The sequence below is a fragment of the Ostrea edulis genome, chromosome 8 (genome assembly GCF_947568905.1).
Source record: "Ostrea edulis chromosome 8, xbOstEdul1.1, whole genome shotgun sequence".
Taxonomy (NCBI): Eukaryota; Metazoa; Mollusca; class Bivalvia; order Ostreida; family Ostreidae; genus Ostrea; species Ostrea edulis.
The window spans coordinates 8877900-8900595 of NC_079171.1; the positions used below are offsets into that span (position 1 = coordinate 8877900).

At 36.0% G+C, this 22696-nt stretch overlaps 2 protein-coding genes across 2 annotated transcripts; both read left to right on the forward strand.

Annotated features, from left to right (window-relative positions):
- Positions 1-193: 193 nt before the first annotated feature.
- Positions 194-2459, forward strand: LOC130049897 (tripartite motif-containing protein 45-like). Its single transcript, XM_056148116.1, has one exon. It carries the CDS (start codon positions 510-512, stop codon positions 1944-1946), a length of 1437 nt encoding a protein of 478 aa, XP_056004091.1. The 5' UTR covers positions 194-509; the 3' UTR covers positions 1947-2459.
- LOC130049596 (uncharacterized) lies at positions 1974-14869 on the forward strand. Its single transcript, XM_056147432.1, has 2 exons — positions 1974-2364; positions 13551-14869. The coding sequence occupies exons 1-2, from the start codon at positions 1974-1976 to the stop codon at positions 14867-14869; spliced, it is 1710 nt and encodes a 569-aa protein (XP_056003407.1).
- The last annotated feature ends 7827 nt before the right edge of the window (positions 14870-22696 follow it).

Here is a 22696-nt window from a genome sequence, read left to right on the forward strand (position 1 = left end):
CCTGCTTCAATACAATACGGAGATTTAAATGTCCAAGTCAGCCGTTGAATGTACGAGTCAGTCCTCCTCGCAAAACTTCAATAATTACTGTTGAGGCCTGGATATTTAAATTATATCTACATTCGCCACCGTTTACTATTAAAAAGCGCCGATATTTCGAAACCTGCATGTAGATCAAACGTTAATATTTCTAATCTCAGAAGAAGAACACCTTAACTGTCACTCACGTATCGATAGATTGAAGCAGAGACTGTTTTTATTTCATTTACTCTTGCCTCACATAGGCTTCCATGTTCATGACACTATACTTTCTATTAAGGGTCTACACCACAGTCTTGTCCCGTGACCCGTGGTACAGTGTGAATGAAAGTTTTCTCCCATAATCTCTTTCCACAGGAAGGACAGTGAAATTATTAGTTTGGTATGTGCTTGACAATAGTTCATTTATAGACATTACGGTGTGTTCCATTTGTTTTCGAAAATTTAGACGCCGATTCGCCGGATTTGAAATGAAAACGAAAGTTGATTTGTCATTTATAAAGATGGCAACATCCCTAGACAGTTCTTCGATGGAGGATGTTACATTGTGTTCTATATGTTTCGAAAAGTTCAAGTCGCCGAGGTTTTTACCGTGTACACATTCCTTCTGTCACGGTTGTTTATCTTCCTACATTGTTAATGTGTGTAAATCTACAGAGTTTCGTTTGGGATTTAATTGTCCATTATGCCGCGAGTACATACCCTGTCCTGGTGCATTCGATAAGCCAGATGCGTGGGCGGGGTTATTTCCGTTCAATGAAATTTTAGAGACAATCGTTAAGAAACCTGATGGGAAATTATGTGATGCCTGTTTACGAGAAAACGAAAGTGAAAATGCTATCGGGTTTTGCTTGTCTTGTACTGAATATTTATGCAAGATGTGTACCAAATATCACAAAAGGCAATTGCTCTCAAGAGATCATACCATATGTCAACTGAACGAGATGAAATCTAGCAACATATTTCCCGAATCAGGGAATATCCATAGCTGCCCAAAACATAAAAGGGAAACTGTCAAATTCTTCTGTAATGATCACCAGCAGTCCTGTTGTTCAGTGTGTATAGGAACAAGTCACAGAAAATGCGAAAGTATTGATACTGTTGAAGATGCAGCAAAAAATATAAAACAAAATCGCCAACTGGATGTTCTTTTAGGTGATATGAAGAACATGGAAAAGAAACTGACAAAAGCAAAGAGCGAACAAGAGATAAATGTAGCAGAAATAGAGAACTCAGTGGACGAAATCATAGAGAAAACAGAAAGGGAATTCAAGGAACTTGTTGATCACCTAGACATACTGAAGAACAAACATTTAGATGAGGTAGCAGGTGCGCTGAAGAAAGGAAGGGGGAAGTTAAGTGAATGTACAAATGTACTTACTGATGGTATACAGTGTACAAATTACTGCTGCCGGAATATTAAAAGAGTTAAAGAGACTGAGAATGACGCTGAAATGGTGATGACGTATTACAGAGTGAAAGAGAGGCTCTTACAGCTGAAACAGTTTAAATGCACGAAGAAACAGATAACGATATCTGAAGTGAAGTCACAAATTTTGAAAGAAGTGAGAAATATGGAATCTTTTGGAGATATTGAATATGCTGAGTCTGATTTTCGCATCACGTACGATGTAAATGACATTGCGTTATCTTTAGTTAATGAATTCAGCATTGATGGAGAAAATCCGATTGTGTGGACTGGGCATTTTCTGTCCAATGGTAACTTTGTATTTGCAGACTACATACCTGATGGCCGTTGTTTTATTTATAACAAAGACTGGAAATCCACGGAAGTCATTGATGGACTGAGTTACCCTTTTGAAGCAATACAAGCTGGAGAAGAACTACTGGTGACGTGTGATGGAACGAAGTCTATAGAAGTTTTTTCTTTGTCTGATTTACATTAACTGCGAAGTATCAATATCAACGAAACAATGTATGGAATAACACAACACAATGGAATTTGTTATGTAGCATGTGGAAATAAGATTATAAAATTGAATCTGTCTGGTAAAAAGCTTAGAGAATATAAAGTCGAAGACAATTACAATATTCACATAAGTACAACAAAAGATGGACATATTGTGTACAGTAACAGTTCCCTGAATACAGTGACCGCCATCACGGACCAGGGAGACACCGTGTGGCAGTATAAACATATCAAAATGAGAGTACCCCGTGGACTTGATGTAGACTCTGTCGGTAATATCTTTGTTGCCGCTAGAGGAAGTGACAATATCCACGTGTTGTCTGGCGCTGGCTGTCTCGTTAGGATTATCGAGGATATTCCACAGCCAATGTTTATTAAACTAATGGAAGAGAGGAGTATATGTTGTGTGTGTAGCAATCGTAGAATCATGAAAGTGTATAAATTGTAGAATTTGTTAATTTTGTCGTAATAAAATATTCAGAAAAAAATCAACATTAATGTTTATATGAAAATTGTCTTATCCATATACATTGCTAGTATTACCTTCATTCTAGTAAACTTTGTTGTCTCACAATAATACTAATGAGTATCAGCTGTAATTTTTTCTGCCTTAAATTACAGGCACATTACACCGTTTTTCAGATAAAAGCAAAGGTTAGCCTAAAATTCTTGATGAGGAATGGAAAATTCCTTCTTAACTTTCAACATAATAAATACCGTGAATGGTACGGAGAAGTCAAGGTGGGATTTTAAGACTTAAAATTCATAAACTAAAAATTGTCTAAATAAATTTGCCTAAACTCCGATTTCTTAAAGGGGTGGAACTCATCGGTTTAATTCATAACTTTTACACTTTTATTTTTCTCTTTCACTACTGCTATCCAAAATAATGGTAGAGACGACAGTAGGCACCCAATTATAATCCATCTTTATTTTCATATGTAGGGGATCACAGATTTTGGATTTTTTTTTTAGCATAAACAATTTTTGGTCTGGTCTATCTAATTGTCCAATTAGTTCTGTTATTGAAGTTAATGTGAAGATTTGCTCCTGTGTCAATGCTTTAAACTATGGATACAATGCAAGATATATGGCATCTTACATGGTTCGTGATTTGATACGATTTATATTCAACGAGTTGTGTGTTTTCTATCCCTGAGACACAAATCATAAGATGTTTTTTTTATCACATGTTAACCCCTAAGGCTATTCATTTACATTACTGTAGCGTTGATAATTTTACTTCTTGACATGTAAAATTGACGTTTATTTGTGACGTCACAAACGGTGTAGGAAATAATAGTCTATGTAGTGGCATATCCATTAGATACAGGAGTAAACATCTGATAAATGTAAGTATTTAATCGTGGACAACATACTGACCGGAATGGACTGATGTGTGATGATAATTTGAATATTTCTTCATGTGGGACAGAACCTGTTGACATTTTCATTCTACATAATACTCTAAATCAATACAATTTGTCATTCTTTCTGTTTTAATGTCTTAGGAATAATTTAATGTTGCATGTATTACGTTTTCACGGATAACTAGAATGGGATAAATGATAAAATCACAGAAACAAATTACATATTTATTTGGCATACAACTAAAATTTAAGTTTCTGATCCCGTTTTATGGCGTTGAGCATAAGCTTCCTCAAAGGCGTCTGGCTTAAACTCAGATCCACTATGCTTATGACTGCTGTCATACGTAGACACAACACGTATATCGATGCTCCCCATTGTTTGGTTTTCATACTTTTGTACTTGGTACACGTGTACTTAGTACACACTACAAGGTAGCACCTACGACAATAAAGTCATATAAACGTACACATACACACAAGTATTCAGGTTGAAACCTTACTTTACATTATCCATGGATAAATCCCAGCATATACCGTTATACATATTAGTTACTTCATATTATTATGAAAAAGAAAACCGGTATCGAAACAACCACACAACACATAACTAAATAAAGATCGTTGGAAGCTTTAGGACCTTTTTAACAAAGGAAATACTATATAAAGATCATTACATAAAAATCTCCTCCGAACAAGCTGAAAACGGGCAACATTTACAACAAAGTCAAAGTGTCTGCAATAGTTATTTTGTAATTGCTGTCATAACATTCTGGTGAAAATGTGCTCAGATGAATGCATCAATCTTGCATGACAGTTCGATTCCTACTGAGAGCACGGACTGGTGGTTTTATGCTCCGGTAGATTGGGGTTTAATAAAGGGGTATTTACAATTTAAAAGAGGCCCCAAGCAGGATAAAGCTACGTTTGGTTTGACAAAACAAAAGTGAACTAAAAATGAACATACGAATAAGATTTAACGTGACATACATCATGTCAATGTTTGTATGTATACTATTGACAGTTATATGTACAAAGTGAGAAAACTCAAGAGATAATGTCATTGTACTGCCTCGTACTCCCAGACAGGATAAAACATTAAATTCATACATAAACTGTTAGTCTGTATGTTCGGATTTTGCAATGGTAATAGTTTACTGTTTGAAACAAGGTTTATATCTCAATCACTGTCTGATATGAATGAAACGAAGAAGTCGTCAGTGCTATTTCACCCATATATTCTTTATTTGTATTGTGTATTGTTGATGTAGTACTGTTTTTGTTGTGTGAAAGCTACGTAGGGATATTAACATGGAACGGAAGTGAATAGATACGAAAGGGCAAATATACCTATTGATTATAAATGTAAAAATTACTGGTCGATTATTCGTTCATTTAAATAGGTTTATTTATCAATGATGAAGCATGTAAAACTCTAGTAAACTCGCTAGTTACATCCAGATTAGATTACGGAAATGCATTGAATTATGATGTTCATTCTCAACACACCAGCACATTTCAGAGGGCACAAAAACAGCTGTAATATTAATAACACGCTCAAAAATAATTCGACCATATTACTCCTGTTCTAATAGATCTTTAGTGGTTCCCAGTTGAATACAGAATTGAATATAAGATACCTCTTCATACTTTCAAATTTCTCCAGTTTACATAAAGGATATCCTTGCAGTTTACAATCCCACAAAATCACTAAGATCCGAATCTCTGCATCTTTTCGAGGTACCTCGGACACGTACGAAAACATTTGGGAATTGACGGTTAGACAAGGCTGCATCGAGTATCTGGAACTCGATGTCTTTTAAACTCAGACAATGTCCTTCGCTGTCTAGTTTTAAAGTGGACCTCAAAACGCATCCATTTTAGATTAGCTTTTAATTTGTGATTATTTTGATATACTTAGTGCCCTTACATACAAAAATCCTTTGTCGTTTTTTATTACACCTATGTACTTTCTATGTATTTAATTATTACTATGGCTTGTTTTAAATTGTTTCATATGTTATTAGGGTAATCATATCATTACATTAGGCGCTATATATTGATATAATAATTATGCATTTTAATTCTGACACTATGAATATTTTATTCACATGTATGTGCAAATTCTCTTTCACATTTGTAAAGAGAACTAATGTTGATAGGGCGCTATATAAATCGTTTCATTACAATTACAATTACAATTAACATGGAACGGAAGTGAATAGATGCGAAAAAGCGAATATACCAATTTATTATAAATGCAAACATTACCGGTCGATTCTAAGTCTTAAAAAATAAATATATTGTCTTAATGGTTATTTTAGTGTATATATATCAACCCATGTGATGCTGGATCTTATTGGTTGTTTTAGTGTATCTATATTAACACATGTAATGCTGGTTCTTATTGGTTATTTTAGTGTATCTATATCAACACGTGTGATGCTGGATCTTATTGGTTATTCTAGTTTATCTATATCAACACCTGTGATGCTGTTTTCATTTTTTATTTCATTTCTTATTTGGACTAGTTTGTGATCTGTTTATCGGTAATAGATTAGAAGATTTATTTATCTAGACAAATTTGCCTGTACATATTAAGACATTCACATTTACGAAGGTTAATTTGTATGTTTGACAAGTGGTCAAAAGCCAAAAAAGGTTGCCACAAGGCTAAGGCAGGCCAGAAGGGGCACAAGTAAAGTTACACAGGTTGCCATGAGGCTAGGACTGATTAGCATCGGCGGAATTATTGACCCCCCCCTACAATTTTCAAAGTATGTTACAAATCACTGCATACTATAAAAAGAAGTAAAATCAAATCATATCTATAATAATTGATTCTAAAAGGTGAACGTCAAAATACACAAAGTCTATAACTCCGTATTTTACATAAGTAGAAGAAATGTACACACATAAATGAATAACTGTATAAAGATTCCGAGTTGATCATATAGATATTTTCAATAGAAATACTAATATGCGTTTCTTGAGAGTTGTTTATATATACCATGGTTTAATATTTTGCAGCCCCCCCCCCCTCCCCGAAATCATGCATTATTTTTTTATTGGCTATTATTAATTTTTTTCCAAATCTAGTTTTTATTTTAAAAACGAGAAACATATTTTGAGGCAAGAGACGTAACATGCTAGGAAAAGATGTAAGGGTGGATCCAGAAGATAGGGGTCCAGTCGATGGGTCCCCTCCCCCTTTGCGGAAAAAAAGTAAAGTTATTCAATTTTAAGGAGACTTCGCGTCAAAATGATGTGAATGGTGGATATTTGCATGTAATAACATCATTCAAATTTATCAACACCAGCATATCATTTAATTCCCCGATGAATAAGACGAAATACTCCTATATATTTAGATTTATATTTCCCCCCTAAAATAACTCTAAAAGTTCATTTTTATTTCGGATTTCAAACATTTGGGTTGAGCATCACTGAAGAGACATTATTTGTCGAGTGCACATCTGTTGCATCAAAATTGGTAACGTATAAGTTTTACATTTATGATATTTTCGTTAGATTCAAGTACATCTATCCCATAAAATTCTTAAACAGTATATGCAACATAAAAGTTTCCTTCAAGGAGGTATGCTTCACTATGGAAATTTGATATGGATAAAAGTGTTGGATATGTACAACAATATTTTGAAATTGAAAACTTTCAAATTTACTTTATTTAGTCAAAAAATACAACTTTAGTTGAAAGTACTCTGAGAAAAATTCAAAACCCTGTTGGACTCGAACACGCAATCTACCATTCAACAGTCGATGTGCGAACCTACTGAGCTACTCAGTTAGGCAAGAATGTTTTAAATCAATAGACAAATATTGCTGATATTTATATTTTTATCCATGTTTTAAAAGGACGTCAGCCATTGTGATGATGTAGAGAACCTCCTTAAGAAGCAGAAAATTGAAAAGTGAAAAAGAAGTCCAGGAAATCCTCAGAATGCAGGATTTTACACCATTTACAGCAGAGCCTATTGAGAGTAACCTTTGAATCGTTTTTTTTAAAGATTTTATATAAAATCTGAATATATGGATAAAAATGACTAGAACGCGAGAAACAAATAGTAAAACGAAAGCAAATAAATGTATAAACTGTCCGAAGATCTCCCTAAAATGTTATGTACACAAGCAAAAAAGGTGTAAATGAGTGGGGTTGGAGATTGTGAAAAATAACTAAAAGATCGATCAAGTGCTAGACCACCCACCACCTTCACAAATTCCTGGATCCGCCTATGAGGTGTGAGTAGGGGGGATTGAATTCCAAGAAATACAAACAGATGGACTAAAATCACAGCTCAATGTCGAGCAAATAAGTTTGATTAGACAAAAAAATCAACGGGTGATAAATTTTGCCTCATTTGAGTAGTGATAAAGGTGTGTTTGTAAGAGGGGGTGTAACTTTACCTGTGAAGGCTAATTCCATGGTTCAATTTTACTCTTAAAATTACTAACATTCAGGAGCTCCCGAGGGATTCGATTCCGGGGCCCCACCAGAGCTTTGCCTTGGACCAACTAGGGGCTTTAGGGCGGCCCTCGACCCCCTGTCTCTGGAAACAAATTCCACGCCCCCCAACCAGAATTCCAGGATCCACCCCTGATTAGGAGGGACATCGACAAGGTTACACATTTTCCAAACCACTGAAAAATCAAATGGATACAAAATCGATATAATGGACTTTGATTTGGTATGAAGTTGTGGCCAAGGTTAAGGTTTGTGTCAAGTTGCACCGTCAATTATTTATTTGAAATAGCCAAAATTTAAAAATAATCCGATTTTCAAATTTAAACCAATCCCCATAGGAATTATTTTAAAAGTTGTCATAAAGAATATGGTAATCAAAAAACTACATGCCCTTGATATAAAAAGAAAATTGAAATGAATTTATCAAAATATCTTCATGAAAAGGGCATGACATTAACAACAATTTGATTTAGTATATTCTATCAATTTTGATCGGAATTGGTATTTTAACTCATCTGAGGCAAAGGGATATGTGAGCTTTTCTGATCAAAACTTTTCATTGTCTGCTGTTGTAAACTTTTCACATTTTCATCTTTTTCCAAACCGCCAGGTCAATTTCAACTAAATTTCATACAAAACATCCTTGGGTGAAGGGGATTCCAGTTGGTTGAAATGAGGAAAAATACTCTTTTCCAAGGAGATATGATAATGAAGATGCACTTTCAAATTTTAATGTTCTCCAGAACTAGTGAGCCAATTTCAATCAAACTTGGTACAAGGCACCACTGTCCCTTTCAAAGGGGAGATAATCACAAAACATTGGATGTAGTAATTTAAAAGTTTTCTCACGAGCCATTGGTTCATGCAAGTTCAAATTTACATAACGGATTCCTGACATAGTGCATATTTGAGTGTGTTAAAACCATAACGCCCGGACTTAGAGTAAGGCCCTAATAGGGGATCAATTTTTTACATCCTGATATGTAGGTAAAATCTTTTATAAGTCTTCTCTAGAACCACTGGGCCAGAACATGGAAGCTCTCTCACATAGATCGCCGCGGTGGTCAAGAGGTTAGAGCGTTCGCCCCACAAGCGGTAGTCCGGGGTTCGAATCCCGGGCGCGACAGATCTAAGTCGTTAAAATAATTCCATCGCCAAACGCTCGGCATCAGGTGTGAATGTCACGGGTCCTCGGAGATGACCTTTAAAACGGATGTCCCGTTTCACAGTAGGTGTGGCACGCTAAAGAACCCTCACTGCTCAATGGCAATAATTTAAGCGCCGAGCATTGGTCTAAATTTGAAGTCCCTCACCGGTCTTGGTGACGTCTACATATGAGTGAAAAACTCTCCAGCTAGACGTTAAGCAAGATTCAATCAATCAATCTCCGACATAGTGTAGATTCAAGTTTGTTGCAATCATGGCACCGGAGGTTAAGTGGGATCACAATAGGTGATATGATTTAAGTTTTACATACAAATATATAGGGGGATCTTTAAATATAGGCAATTTGTCTTGGGCGAAGGATGTGGCCCATAAGCCCTTTCTTTTATCTAATTTGACTGAAATCTAAAAATCAAAATAGCAATATTTCTTAAGTTTGATCATTTCATTTTAATTTCCTTTGATATGTATTTGTCTGATATGCAAGGTGAAGATAACGAACAGTGATCAATCTCATAACTCCTACAAGCAATACAAAATAGATAGTTGGGCAAACACGGATCCCTGGACACACCAGAGGTGGGATCAGGTGCCTAGGAGGAGTAAGCATCCCCTGTTGACCGGTCACACCCGCCGTGAGCCCCATATCCTGATATATCTTTTTTTACAACTTGACAAATTAAAGGAGGGGGAATGTAGTAATTAGGACTATACGGACCATGGATATCGGCCTATCAGGGGTCGAAATTAACATTTTTTACCACAGGCTAATTTTAGCCTGTGGATATAAAATCCACAGGCTAAAATGAAAACCTACAGGCAAAAATTTAAAAAAATCAAACAATGCTTTTTTGTGCTTTATTTCAATAAGTGATTTTCCCATGATTACCTAGTCTTGTGTTTAGACAAGTCAGTCACTGATGTGAGCCATAGGGTGCAATGTTGGGTCTCTTGACCCTCATTCCACTAATCCACCACCTGTTGACAATAGGTCTGGGCTCGAAGTTTTCCAGTTTCTTACCACATATGTCTATGCGCATCAAAATGTTCATGGTTTCATGATTTAGACTAAAACGCCAATAAATTTTTATTCTCTTCATTGTAGAAAACCCCTTTTTCACATGAGGCATTGGAAAGAGGAAATAGTGATGCAAGATGAATAATTTTCATGATGTTCTTGTAGGTGCCATATATAGCCTATATAACTAAGTGGTTAGAGCACCTGACTAGTAATGCAGGGGCCCCGGGTTTGATTCCCGGTGTTGTAGCATAGAACCCCCCCCCCGCATAGAATTTCCTCCCAGGTAAACGGGCCCGGGATAGACATTCCCCCTGGAAAGATGGGCCTGGCATAGAATTTGCCCCTAGGAAGAATTAACCCCCCCCCCCTAGGAAAAACCGCCCCAGTATAGAATTTCCCTCTAAATGACAGTACAAGTTCTCCCCCTTCTTACATTTTAGCTATGTGTCAGTTTCCAGTTCTATTACTAGAATTCCCTTGCTTATATGGACACGGGATTTTTTTTTTTATTTTGAGCAGGGTCTTGTGTATCACAATCATCATCTTATGTTTGGGTTTTTTTTTAAAGGAAATTATTCAAATCGTGTAATGGTATATCAAAATGCATTTATACATTTCAAATCTTTGCTGTTATCTACCAGTATCTAACATCTGAAATAGTGAAGTTGGGAAGAAGTTAATGTCTTTTTAATTTAAAATTTCGAATTTAAATAAACGGTTAGTTTTATTTATACAGTGCATTTAATTTAATTTTTTGATATTTTAATTGTACATGTATATCTTTTAGTCGACTTTTTACGAAAAACCCTAATAATTTTGATCATTGTACAAGTCTTTTGGGAAGCATATTGTATTTACTATACGCAATTCAAAGTTTTCAGCGTGTAAACCCAACTTCAACAACTAAAAAAATGCCTTTATTTTATGAATATCGTAATATCAATCAGCGCATATTTATTTCATTAAACTATAACAATTGTAAAGCACATATTTGTTTCCATTTGTAACTTTTTTGATAACATGTACCTCTTTATAGCAATAATAATAAATTTCATTGAGTATTCTCTTCAGTGACATCGGTTTGCTTCATTTTATATTGATTCAAAAACTTCTACATAAGAAGAAAAATATTCCGGTCGATGAAATCCGGAAACAGGAGGGGAAAAATTCTATACCAGGACGGTTTTTCCGCCCAGGGGGAAATTCTATACTAACTTTGTACATAGGGGGAATTATATGATGGTGCGCTTTTTCCCCCAATGGGGGAAGATCTATCCCGGGTCCGTTTTTCCGGGGGGGGGGGGGTCTATGCTACTATACCGGCCCAGCCACAAATGTTCTCTCCCCAATATATTACAGTTGGTGTCGTGACCAGCCCTACAAATCGGATTAGGTCTATTTATGTCCCACATAGCTTTCCATACTTCTGAATACTCTGCCTACGTCACAGTTTTGTCCCGTTTCTGGAGACATTTTCAGTGTGACTATATTCTGCACATTGATGTCAGTGGCGGATTTAAAGGGACTGATCCACGATTTTGTCCAAAATTTTATCTTTCACTTTTAATGATCAAAATCTCTTAATATGTTTAAAAGATTTCACATAAAAATTAAAGTTATACATTATCACAGAAGCCCATTTTAGAGAGTTCATTATTTGTTTTGTAAACAAAGATTGCGGTATGTTTTGTTTACGAAATTTTCAAAAGAAATAGATATCGATCTAAGTTTATTATAATTTTCATATTTCAAGCATTCTTCGGATAAAATGTTTCATTTAAAAGTTAAAATGTGCAACTATGCAATATTAAGATGCTTTATATTACAACATTGATATTTCACTTGGTTGTTTGTATACATAAAAAGACTCGAGTCTTTGTTTACATTTAACGCATATTTAAGGCTAAAATATAGCTTTTATTCTTGCATTCAGAAGGTTAAGATTTTGGTTGTCAACATTAAATGAGTTATACTTTTAATATTAAACATAAACAAAAATAAAAATAATTTGTTCAAAAACCGTGAACCAGTCCCTTTAAGGGCGGCGCACCTCCCCCCCCCCCCCCTTAAAATTTTCAAATTTGAGGTATATCGAATTTAGAAAAATGTAAACGATAAGAGAACCAGTAATTTCTTCCACTCTCGGTGGAATAAATGACAAAATCTTTCGATTTACTGAATTACTTTTAATGGGAGCACTTACATTATTATTTTTCCATAAACCCTTAAAATTAGCGCCATTTTATTAACTGTACCTTATTACTTGTAAAAATGACAGAAAATAGTAAAAATTACTACATAGGAGACATATTTCAAACCTTATGAAATTTACAAAATCCAGCCGGGACCTCACGCGGGCTTCGCCCCCTGGACATCCATCAGGGATGTGTCCTTGACCCACTGGTGGCCTCATGGCGGCTCCAAGCCTCATAAAAAAGCTGCGCCCTCATAACCGGAATTCCTGGATCCGTCCCTGGATGTTGCAAAGATTCTACAAGGAGTACAGTATCACTATTTTTAAAATTGTTATTTCTAGTGTTTATATTTAACAGGATCCAAACCTTTAGATAGACTATACCCGACCTTAAATGCACTCAATCTTGAAAAAAAATCTTAATAAGATAGAAATATTATATTCCAGTAATAGATAAACATTGAAAAATATATATGTTTACATGCTACATATTTGATATAATTCAAACCTTAACAAAATCAAATTACACTTATTTATGTCCCGCTGAGATTTCCATGTCCCTAGAAATTGTCCCGTTTCTACACGCCGAGGTTGGCTTCGGATATTTTACACTCTGGATCTACAAGGAGGACAGTGAAATGTATGCTTTATGTGCTTGTTGGCAATGACAACGTGGACAATCGACACTTCATCTACAAACACCACAGTGTAATATTCCATGGTTTAAAAAAATAGAACGCCGAGCTTACAGCGGGTTCGCCGAATTTGAAATGAAACCGAAAGTTGATTTGTAATTTATAAAGATGGCAACATCACTAGACAGTTCTTCGATGGAGGATGTTACATTGTGTTCTATATGTTTCGAAAAGTTCAAGTCGCCGAGGTTTTTACCGTGTACACATTCCTTCTGTCGCGGTTGTTTATCTTCCTACATTGTTAATGTGTGTTAATCTACGGAGCCTCGTTTGAGATTTAATTGTCCATTATGCCGCGAGTACATACCCTGTCCTGGAGCCTTCGATAAGTCAGACGAGTGGGCGGGGCTATTTCCGTTGAATGAAGTTTTAGAGGCAATCGTTCATAAGCCTGATGAGAAACTGTGTGATCCCTGTTTGCGAGATAACGAAAATGAAAATGCTACGGGGATATGTTTGTCATGTACTGAATATCTATGTAAAATATGCACGAAACATCACAAAAGACAACTGCTCTTAAAAGACCATATCGTATGTCAATTGAACGAGATGAAATCCGGTAACGTAATTCCCTCATCAGGAAATACCCACGGTTGCCCTGAACTGAAGAAACAATCAAATTCTTCTGTAACGATCACCAGCAGTCCTGTTGTTCAGTGTGTATAGGAACAAGTCACAGAAAATGCGAAAGTGTTGATACTGTCGAAGATGCGGCCAAAAATATAAAAGAAAATGGCCAACTGGATGTACTTTTTGGTGATGTGAAGAACCTGGAAAAGAAATTGACAAAAGCAAAGAGCGAGCAAGAGAAGAATGTAGCAGAAATAGAGAACTCAGTGGACGAAATCATAGAGGAAACAGAAAGGGAATTCAAAGAACTTGTTGATCACTTAGAAATGCTGAAGAACAGACATTTAGATGAAGTAGCAGGTGCGCTGAAGAAAGGAAGGGGGGAGTTGGGTGATTGTACAAATGTACTTATTGATGGCATACAGTGTACAAATTACTGCTGCCGGAATATTGAAAGAGCTAAAGAGACAGAGAATGACGCTGAGATGGTAATGACGTATTACAGAGTGAAAGAGAGGCTCTTACAGCTTGAACAGTTTAAATTCACGAAGAAACAGATAACGATATCTGAAAGAAAGTCACAAGTTCTGAAAGAAGTGAGAAATATGGAATCTTTTGGAGATATTGAATATGCTGAGTCTGATTTTCGCATCACATACGATGTACATGACATTGCGTTATCTTTAGTTTCTGAATTCAGCATTGATGGAGGAAATCCGAATGTGTGGACTGGGAATTTTCTGTCGAATGGTAACTTTGTAGTTGCAAATTGCAAATCTAATGGCACTTGTTTTATTTATAACAAAGACTGGAAATCCACGGAAGTCATTGATGGACTGAGTACCCCTTTTAAAGCAATAAAAGCCGGAGAGGAACTACTGGTGACGTGTTATGGAACGAAATCTATTGAAGTTTATTCTGCGTCTGATTTACATAAACTGCGAAGTATCAATATAAACGAATATGTGTATGGAATAACAAAACACAATGGAGCGTGTTATGTAGCATGTGGAAATAAAATCATAAAAATTGATATGTCCGGTAAAAAACTGAAAGAATATAAAGTTGAATGGGGTACTATTAACATAAGTACAACACAACATGGACACCTTGTGTACAGTAACCATCCCCGTAATAGAGTAACCGCAATCACTGATCAGGGAGACACCGTCTGGCAGTATACACATCTGAAAATGATAGAACCCCATGGACTTGATGTAGGCTATATCGGTAATATCTTTGTTGCCGCTAGAGGAAGTGACAATATCCACGTGTTGTCTGGCGCTGGCAGTCTCATTAGGATTATCGAGGATATTCCACAGCCAGTGTTTATTAAACTAATGGAGGAGAGGAGTATGTGTTGTGTGTGCAGTGGTTGTAAAATCATGAAAGTGTATAAACTGTAGATTTTCGTAGATTTGTTTTAAAATATTCCATGAGATAAAATATACCGAAACACAAGCTGTTGGACGATTTGATAAATTCAATTCTAATTGAAAATCAAATATAAAATATGATTTCGTTCGATGACTCACCGTATTTTAACTTAATAAAAGTCTTCAGTGTCAACCCACTGGTCTTGGAGCAGGTTGCTGTAGTTGAATGGTTTCACTCAAGGGAGGTCCTTGACTCTATTTTTTATTCCAGTACCTCGTCAAACCTAAGACTGAATACATCGATAGTGAATCAATATGTATAACCTAAAAGCTAAAATGAGGTTATAAATAATTTACAATGTTTTCGTCACATACAATATTTCATTTACATGTATTTGTATTTCTGTATATCATGTATGTAGGAAACTCTACTATTTTTGTTTTTTGTTTTTTGTTTTGGTTGATTCGGTGGTTTGTCAGAAGAAGCGAATAAATTGTCACTGTACATAATCTGCAGTTGTCTGTCTCAGTAAGTAAAAATGATATAAAATACGGATTATGTATTTGTTATTCTAAAACAATCAACAATATGTAAAATATATACTAAGGGTAATAATTTCTATTTACTGTATGAAAGGTGAAGATGACAAACAGTGATCATTCTCATAACTCCCACAAGCAATACAAAAAAGATAGATTGGCAAGCATGGCCCCTGGACACACCAGAAGTGGGATCTGGTGCCTAGGAGGAGTAATCATCCCCTATCGACCGGTCACACCCGCCGGGAGCCCTATATCCTGATCAGGTAAACGGAGTTATCCGCAGTCAAAATCATTGTACAATTGTATTTGGCTATAATGACCAAACAATTCTCAATCGACAAGCATTGACCGGTCTTAACCAGTATTGTACATTGTACATTTATTTCCATTGAAATAGGTGTAAGTTTATAACTTGCCTACATTTCATATTCTTGTTTTACGTCCCGTATATTGTGACGTCATCAGTTGTAGGGGAAGTAACACACATCTCGATCAATGTTTATCGGTTACGACCGTAGCAGTGAGGGTTCTTTAACGCCGGGCAATGCCTATCGCGTCGTCTCCATATCCAAAAGATTCGGGACTCTCACTTGTAACCATGGAGCAATTTGCAAAAGAGCAATCCCTACATGTATTTGAGTGCTAGCCATGACACCAGAGGAGCTCTAACTAACGAATTCACGGTTGCTAACTCTACCTTCGATAAGATTTCTTATATCAAGTATGAATGCCTATTTATTACATGTACACATTATTTATATTGTAATACATACGGGCTGAATTTTATTATAATCAGTGTTGGCAGAAATGTGGTCAATATGAGTATTGACCGCGCCGTTGGTTAATACTGGTTAAAACCGGGCAATGCTTGTCGATTGAAAATTGTTTGGTCATCATAGTCTCGTTGTTATTGGTTATTCTAATTGTTTATGTGGCCATAACGGTAGCTATTGTAATTCATCACATGTACTATGAGTTTATGATATACTTATAAGTCATAATATCAAAAAACATAATGCAAATGACTCGATTGAGTTGGGGAAGATGCAACGTTATCTGTTCAAATACCTTACCTTTAGCAAGATCTACCTATTGTTTTAAATATTCATTTAATAAATAAACATTTGAGTGGTGTGTTGGTGATGTGAGAGAGAGAGAGAGAGAGAGAGAGAGAGAGAGAGAGAGAGAGAGAGAGAGAGAGAGAATCGATCATATTTACACAATGAATGCCGGTATCATTGGGGAACAGCAAGTATACAATACAGGTATTCTCGCAAAGCTGAACTAACAACTGCCCACATCAAGGAGTATTTGAAATTCGCTGTAAAATTAGCTAGACATGCAGGGCTGATTGCTTGTAAAGTTGTTAGCCCAGCCAAAGACCTACTAACCCTGAGAAAATAACTAGATATTTAAAACTTACTTTTACATGTATTACTACAAGTAAATATCTTCTAATGAAGTACGACGGACCTAATTCGTTTCTAGTTCATTATTTTTATTGAAAATTGATATACAGTTGAATATGCAGTAAAATATACTAAATTGATGAGATCTGTCCATTTTGTTACAGGTACAATAATTTCATTTAGCGGAAATTTTATCACGTCCGATCGACTGTCTATACCAATAAATTTATTCGCCCATGGTAAAATCCATGCATCTCGGGCGGTCGTGTGTATGGTTATGTCGAACACTACAACGGGCTGAAAACTCTAAATTCTATAAGAACAAGAGAGTGAAGTTGGTTCGAAAATTAGAAAAAGTAACAGACGTTTAAAGTGAATCTGTAATACAAGTTAAAAATAAGCATAGCTTTAAAATGCGGTAATGTTTTCGAGGAGTTTTTTGGTGGTTACCTGTAAAGTGCGAAACGAAATCGAAACGAAACGAAACGAAATCTACCGAAACGAAACCCACCGAAACGAAACGGAATAGATAGTATAACCGAACTCTTTTAATTATAATAATTAAAAATGGTATATTGGGCTCCTGTGAAAGTTGCCACGTATAAGTGAAATTCGCCTCCACTTTGGTGTAGGCTTTCGGCTTGACTGATACAAAGTTTTAAAAGTTGGAAGGGGGGAGTAAATACCAAGTATTTGACTTTAGAGCAAAAAATACTGAAACATGTATTTATGCCCAAAGGCGGATCCAACGCCGCAGTAAGTGTGTTTCACCGGACCTCTGAGATGATAACCCTCCGTTCTGAAATTTATGGATTTGAAACTAATTGCACAATGAATTTAATAAACTTCGGATATGTACTTTGTGCTCACTCACCCCCTTTCCAACTTTTCAAACTTTGTATCAGTCAAACCGAAAGCCTACATCAAAGGGGATGCTAATTTTATTTATATGTGGTAACTTTCACAGGGGCTTAAGATACCATTTTTATTATTACAATTAAAAGAGCTCGGTTATGCAACCTGTTTTGTTTCGTTTCGGTGGATTTCGTTTAGTTTCGGTATATTTCCTTTCGTTTCGATTTCGTTTCGCACTTTACAGGTACCCGTTGTTTGGTTGGGAAAGTGAGCATTTCCATGTGTTTGTAAGGGGAGGGGGGGGGGCAAATAAACATAAATATAGTGTAAGATAGGTACAACTTTGGTTGCATTTCTGCTTAGAATATCAAAACCTGATTAAACTATATGAAACTAAACATTCAACCTTAATGGGATTCATAAATTAAATTATACTATAACATTGGTTAATTCATTGCTACTACGATCATGCGATGGCAAAAGAAGAAAAGAATTTCAATCATTAGCCGTGCAAAACGAATAAGATGTATAGGTCAATAAATGTACACATTCATATAAGTTAAGAATTTCCCCTTAAAAACCAGGAGTCAATAACGTTGTTTTGGGGTTCTTTTTTAAGTATGCATGAAAAGTAAATGAATGACATCGTTGAATGACGTTGCGATTATTTAATTGTAACATTGTTTGTTAAAAACTGCTGTTTTGATGGATTTCTTCTCTTTTTAAAATCAAACTTTGGTATCTCTTTCTTTATAAAACGAACTCGACACCCCCCCCCCCCCAAGGTAAAAAAAAATTCGCTTTGATACTAATATTAACAAAATTAACAGCACCCACATTCTGTCTATTTTAAGTTGAATCATGCAATGAATAAAGTCAATCACTTATGTTCTATATAATTCAATGGAAAACAGTGTCACTGCCGTTAAAACAATGGTATGTTGAAACCGGAATTACTAAAAAAAAAAAAAGCTGTGCTGTTGAATGAAAAACAATTTTCACAGAATTGCATATACATTGTCAAGATACATCGGTCAAATTTTCAGGTGGGGTTTTCGAGTGAGTAAAAAAGGTCTAAATCCGCGGCCTACGTTAAATCGCCGGGTTTTGATTGATACAAAAACAAGCAAGTAAATCAGCATTCAAGAAGAATGGAAATACAAAAACTGGTTATCATCTCACTGAATTGCGTTGCTTACACGTTGACGATGCGGTGTTAAAATACCATTTTTCTGTTCACAAACTTCTCAATATCACAAAGCTGTAAAAAGGCGCCAGGAACATTTTTCTTGTCTCTAAATATTATGGGCAGCACTAAACGCCGCCATGGTGCCGTTTTGCAGTACTAAAATGTTAAAGAGTCCATATCTGCAGTGATATACAATATTCGTTTTCAAAATTTTAACATCTTTGAATCAAGAGCTATCAGAATATACGTAGGTGTACAAGTTGATACGACGAAAACTATTTATAAAGCGTCCAGGAACGAGGAACGAGGCGGCGGATTGAACTAATAACATATAACTTTTAAAGGAGTCCTTGTATGTCTTTATTTGGTAATCAAATAATCCATTTTTGGACCACGGACTATCAGTTTGGGTGATGTAATGAAGAACAAATGAGGGGATGTTGTGCCGAAATACACTGCAGTCCTATAATAATTCACATGCATGGTCTGAAATATTCATTCTTGTGTCCATGTTGATTGGCTCATCTTGTGGCTACACAGTATTTACGACATTGGTACATTTTACATGCCTTGATGTATGAATTCATAGAAAACAATCTACGCGCTTTAAAGACCAGGGGCGCGTTTTACAAAAGAACTTACGACTTACGACAAAACTTTACATACTGGAATTTTCAGGTTTATTGTCAGGTCATTCACTCCAACTGCAAAATATTTTTTCTAAATGTTGAAAATTAAGCCTCAGAAAAGTTTTACTTCATTCACTTAAAGTAATAAATGTGTAATACAATTTAAGACTTGCGACTTTGCCGTAAGTTGATTTGTAAAACGTAGCACAGAGTATTGAATCTATCGTACGGATATATAAATTTATATGTGTAACGTGCAACGCCTACCGTGATACGGACCTCCGTTTTAAGGTCATGTCGGAGAGATCCGTGGTCCTTCTTAATGCAGAACGTTTTGGGAAAGAGCAGGCATCATCTATGTTTACGTCTTGGGCTTGACTTCCCGGTTACGAAGTGAAAGCTCTACCACTGAGCTACTACGACCGGTATCAAATCGATTTTCTCATAAGATACACAATATTGCTTTAAAAACTATATTACATAGAATGTCTTAGATATATATTGATCAATCAAATTCGTCGGGAAATTCAGAAAACCCGTGCTTGCGTCTCATACTTCTTTCGCGTTTCACAAGTGGGTCTAGAGTGTTGAAATTGATAAAATTATGTACGAATTACATGTGAAAGGTGATATAAAGGACTAGGTGTATTTATCAAAAAGCATGCTTTCGGGAAATAGTTACTATCTACCAAACAAATGAAGTAGGCAAAGACATGAAATGACAGAGAAAGATGAGTTTGAATCAGTGACTTGAACACTGTAGACCCACCCATGACACGTGAAGTGCACAGGTACCGGTTTCTGAAATTCGGTGACAAATGTGATTGATCACGATGAATGTACGATAACGTTTGCAATAGGATTTTTTCAGAATTATTGTATGTTTTATTGCCAATGTGTATTTAGAGGGTTCTACGAAATGAGAATTCAGAATCGGATATGAAGCCATATGAAGTCTAGGTGTTGTACAAGTAATCGTATCTAATCCCAACAATGGGAACGTATTACAAATATAAGTATAATACACACACTTGAACACCAAATCAAGATGAGGGGATGGGGGCTAACAATAATAGGGGAGACAATGCCAAATGTGTGTCCGTTACAGGTGTCCGAATCGATTTTGAGAAGGGATTGAACTAATTTACTGCATCAACATCAATGTAAATATTGAAGTATATTACGGACCTTTCCACCTGTGTTTAAGAACGAATTCTACCACCACTTTTTGTTCATCCTAAAGTTATTGACAGTGTTTAAGAGATAATGACCTCCTCAAAGGTGTCACAGTAGACATTAGTAAGATGAAGGCGACTCGCCCCTACTGTCATGGATACCTTGTATGGCATTGTAAACACGTCAAACTATATTACCGAAGTCATCTTCACAAGTCAACGGTTATCGATTCGTTACCTCGCACCACAGGGGCTTTGCGCGTTTTTTGGGCCCAAAAGAAGAGTTTGGGCCCAAATCGGGCTTAGCTTCTATGCTTCGCACTAACCCTTGACATCAGTCGCTATATAAAAGGTGGGCTCATTTAGATCATTACACAACCCACTATAGAAAAACATCCCATGAAATCATTGCATCTTGTTATCGTGTACATGGATACAAATGACGCAATCTCATACTGCTGTATTGATTGTAATATTTACACCACTAATTATGTTTATTGATTGTACATCAAGTTTTAAAATCTTTTCGCATAAGACAATATTGCTTAAAACGCACAATACACAGGTTTTTATTTGAATCTCTCGCTTCGCGTTGCTATAAATAGAACCGCATTCTCATTGGTTCCCACTCTTGTGTGGAAACAATCAGAACAACCCCAACTTTTTGATAAGCACTGATGTTAAAGGGTTAGTGCGAGGTATTGAATCAATAACCCTTGACTTGTGAAGATGTACCGAAGTTAGCAGTGTCTTTATATGCGTGAAAGCCGGTGGGTGCCAGGGTATATAATTAATATGCATTGATCTTGCGGTCAATACTTAATTCATATAGCGACCGCTACTTAATCTACCAGACGAGTGTCGGTGATTAAATTAATATTCTTTAGTTATTATGATACTGATAATCATAATATGACCTCTCTCCCTCTCTCTCTCTCTCTCTCTCTCTCTCTCTCTCTCTCTCTCCCCTCCCCTCTCCTCTCTCTCTCTCTCTCTCTCTCTCTCTCTCTCTCTCTCTTTCTCTCTCTCTCTCTCTCTCTCTCTCTCCAAAAATAAAAGGGGATCAATTACTGTAACCGAAACCGATTGTGTTGTTAGTTCACAACGTTATATGAATACCCATATCAAATGTCGACAAATATTTTCGCGCACGAAAAAATCTTACGGAGTACTTTATAGACTAACGTATTGTGTACATGGAACTAAATGGCTGTCCTCAACCTTTTGACAAGGTTTATTTTTCGTTATTTTACATGCAAATTGTGTTATTTTTACAGGCAAAATAAGATAAATGGTGGAGTTAGCCACCACTCCACTCATTTGATGGTACTAATGAAAATTAAATATTCAACCTTGACTGAACTGATGAATTGAAAGACGAAGGGAGCTGACCTCCAATCAATTTAGGAGTATAAAGCTTGGACAAAAGAGAGATTTTGAGATTTTAGTTATGCTTTGTTAGCAATTCTAGAAGACAAATTCTCCTCCGGCTGTCCCAAAGCTTTAACAACTGATGCTACGAGTCTGTGGACTATTTTCAACTCTTACAAAACTAATAACTCAGTAGTACGAAGGTGTTTTTTTAATAGACAGCCGGCATGTATAAATTAAGGGACGGCTGCCATACAATTTAAGTGGTCACTGGTTAGATAAATGACGGTCGCAAATTAAACCATGTGCCAACCGCCAGATCAATTAAGTGGCAGTTACCAGTTACATTAAGTTGGCGAAAACTCATAATATTGGATGTATAGAAATATAGAAACATACATATGGTTTGTTGTTGTGATGAGATTATTTTATTTCATTGATTAATGAATTTAAAGAGTTGACTTTGTATTGATTGATTCAATAAACAAGCTGTTGTTGTGTTTGACCATACACCCGATCCTACCCTGGCGTGTCCAGGGGTCCGTGTTTGCCCAACTCTATATTTTATATTCCTTATAAGAGTGATGAGATTGATCAATGTTCGTTATCTACACCTTTTCATTTAAAAACTTTAACAATAATAATTCCTTCTTAAATCGCATGGCATCAGCCATTTTCCGAGGTGC

Excerpts from the sequence above, each read along its gene's own strand:
- LOC130049596 (XM_056147432.1), top strand. The coding sequence starts at position 1,974 with ATGTATGGAATAACACAACACAATGGAATTTGTTATGTAGCATGTGGA. Across the intron at positions 2,365-13,550 it reads TAAACTAATGGAAGAGAGGA|TGTGTATAGGAACAAGTCAC; the intron begins GTATATGTTGTG and ends CCTGTTGTTCAG.
- LOC130049897 (XM_056148116.1), top strand. The coding sequence starts at position 510 with ATGAAAACGAAAGTTGATTTGTCATTTATAAAGATGGCAACATCCCTA.